At 43.1% G+C, this 2,372-nt stretch overlaps 1 protein-coding gene across 1 annotated transcript; it reads right to left on the reverse strand.

Annotated features, from left to right (window-relative positions):
- Positions 1-334: 334 nt before the first annotated feature.
- On the reverse strand, positions 335-2,154 carry ins (preproinsulin). Its single transcript, XM_042481461.1, has 2 exons — positions 1,971-2,154; positions 335-586 (listed from the first exon to the last, which is right to left on the reverse strand). Exons 1-2 carry the CDS (start codon positions 2,152-2,154, stop codon positions 423-425), a joined length of 348 nt encoding a protein of 115 aa, XP_042337395.1. The 3' UTR covers positions 335-422.
- Between the last annotated feature and the right edge of the window lie 218 nt (positions 2,155-2,372).

Consider the following 2,372-nt stretch of genomic DNA (forward strand, 5'->3'; position numbering starts at 1 on the left):
GTTAATTATTTCGATATCTGTGAAAAAGAAATTAAGGCATGATTTTGAGGTAACACCAATAAAACAATTATTGGAGGCACAGCCCTCATTGGCTTCCGTACAGTAGAAGTTAGTTAGTAAAAGTTGTTATTATCATTTGTGTGATTATTATTGTTATTATTATTACTGTGATTAAATAACAATAAAGACAGAGATAAAATAAAAATCAACATTAATAAACACGCGTTTCTGAAAATCTCAATTCACAAAACTTTATTTTTTATGAAAAATAATTTCATACATTTCTCAGCAGGTGACGGCAGCTCTGCCGTCACCTGAGGGGGGAGGAGCTGGGGCGGTCGGAGGTGGGCGGGGCTCCAGGCTACGTTAGCCAAGAAGCTAAGCTAAGCTAAGCTAGGCTAAGCTAGGCTCCTGGTAGCTGTTCAGTTGCAGTAGTTCTGCAGGTCGAAGATGTTGCAGGGTCGGTGGCAGCATTGCTCCACGATGCCGCGCTTCACCATCATTTCCATCTGGTCCTTGTAAGCGAACTCCGCCACCTCGTTCTCGCCGCCCGCCGCCGCTCCGCCAGCCTTCGGAGGGAGGAAACCTGACGGGACAGACGGACAGACGGACAGACAGACAGACAGACGGACAGACAGACAGACGGACAGACAGACAGACAGACAGACGGACAGACAGACAGACAGACAGACGGACAGACAGACAGACAGACAGACAGACGGACAGACAGACAGACAGACGGACAGACAGACAGACGGACAGACGGACAGACAGACAGACAGACAGACAGACAGACAGACAGACAGACGGACAGACAGACAGACAGACGGACGGACAGACAGACAGACAGACAGACGGACAGACGGGGTTCAGGCGTGTTTGTCAGATAAACCTGCGCTTTTTGTTTTTAGCTCAGCCACATTTTCAGCGCAGTACTTTTATTTGTTACAGAGTATTTTCACAGTGTATTTGTACTTTTACTGCAACAAGCGGTCTGAACCTGGAAAACTCAACCGGCTCTGTGTCGGGGCCCCTTTCTCTTAATGACAGGGGCCAGGGGCCAGGGGCCAGGGGCAACGTACAAACACGTTAAGAAGTTTCTAGTATTTTAAGCTTTTTGGGTTTCAGAGCATTTGTAGGATTTTAGGACATTTTTTGGAGTATTGGACATTTGTAGTACTTAAGGACATTTCTCAGAATTTAGGATATTTCTGTATTTAAGGACATATCTGGGACTTCAGGATGTTTCTTGGATTTTTGGATGTATTTCTGGATTTCAAGACATTTCTAGGTCTTTATGATGTTTCAAGGATTGCAGGAAAAATCGTATGTTTATCAGATTTATGTATGTTTCTGTGATTTTAGGACTGTACTAGAATTTGAGGACATTTCTGCAGTTTGAGAATATTTGTGGGATTTTAGGGAGTTAATCAAATTTTAGGAAGTTTGTTAAATTTTTTTGCACATTTCTAAAAAAAATTTATCACGTTTCTTGACTTTTGGGACATTTCTCGGATTTAAGGGCAATTCTAGGATTTTAGGACATTTCTTACATTCTGAGTGTTCCTCAGAATTCAGGATGTTTCCAGGATTTTTGGATGTTTGTAGGATTTTAGGGCATTTCTTTGATTTCAGAATGTTTCTGGACTGTTTGGACATTTCTCAGATTTAAGGACGTTTTCAGGTGTTGGGATGTTTCTTAGATTTTAGGACAGTTTGAGGATTTAAGGGCATTTGTCGTATTTTAAGATGCGTCTAGGATTTTTCCTTATTTAGGACATTTCTAGGATGAATTGCTTCATTTTTATTGTGAATTAGAAAATGTTTGGGGGACCACCTGGCACCCTATCGGGGCCATATTTGGGATTTTAGCCTGAAAACGCTCAGAAGACGTAAAAAAGACAAAAATGTTTTAGGTTTTCAGATTTGACATTTTGTGATGTTGGACAGCGTCTGTTTTTGTGTCTCACCCATCAGAGAGTCCACGTCTCTCTTGGGGTTGTAGAAGAAGCCTCTGTCCCCGCAGACCAGGTAGAGGGCGTCGACCAGGTGAGAGCCGCACAGGTGCTGCGGGGCCGTGGCGGCCTGGGAGCCCGGCCACGACACGACCAGTAAGACCAGCAGAGAGACAGACTGGAGCCACAGAGCCGCCATGGTGGAGCCGAACTGGACACACGGACACGGACACGGACACGAGCACGGACACGGACACGGACACACTTTTTATCTTCAGACGGACAGATTCTCTTCATGAAATCAACATGAATAAAGATTTTTGGATTTTATACGTAATATTAATGAACATCGAGCACAAACATAAAGTGTAAAAACAAACTATGTTATAGAAACAGATTTTACAAATAATTTATTAA

Source organism: Plectropomus leopardus, unplaced genomic scaffold (assembly GCF_008729295.1).
Source record: "Plectropomus leopardus isolate mb unplaced genomic scaffold, YSFRI_Pleo_2.0 unplaced_scaffold2873, whole genome shotgun sequence".
Lineage (NCBI taxonomy): Eukaryota > Metazoa > Chordata > Actinopteri > Perciformes > Serranidae > Plectropomus > Plectropomus leopardus.

What these genes read in the sequence shown, in the direction of transcription:
- ins (XM_042481461.1), bottom strand. Translation starts at nt 2,154, where the DNA reads ATGGCGGCTCTGTGGCTCCAGTCTGTCTCTCTGCTGGTCTTACTGGTC. An exon ending in AGACGTGGACTCTCTGATGG is followed by an intron (nt 587 to 1,970) that starts GTGAGACACAAA and finishes CTGTCCCGTCAG; the next exon opens with GTTTCCTCCCTCCGAAGGCT.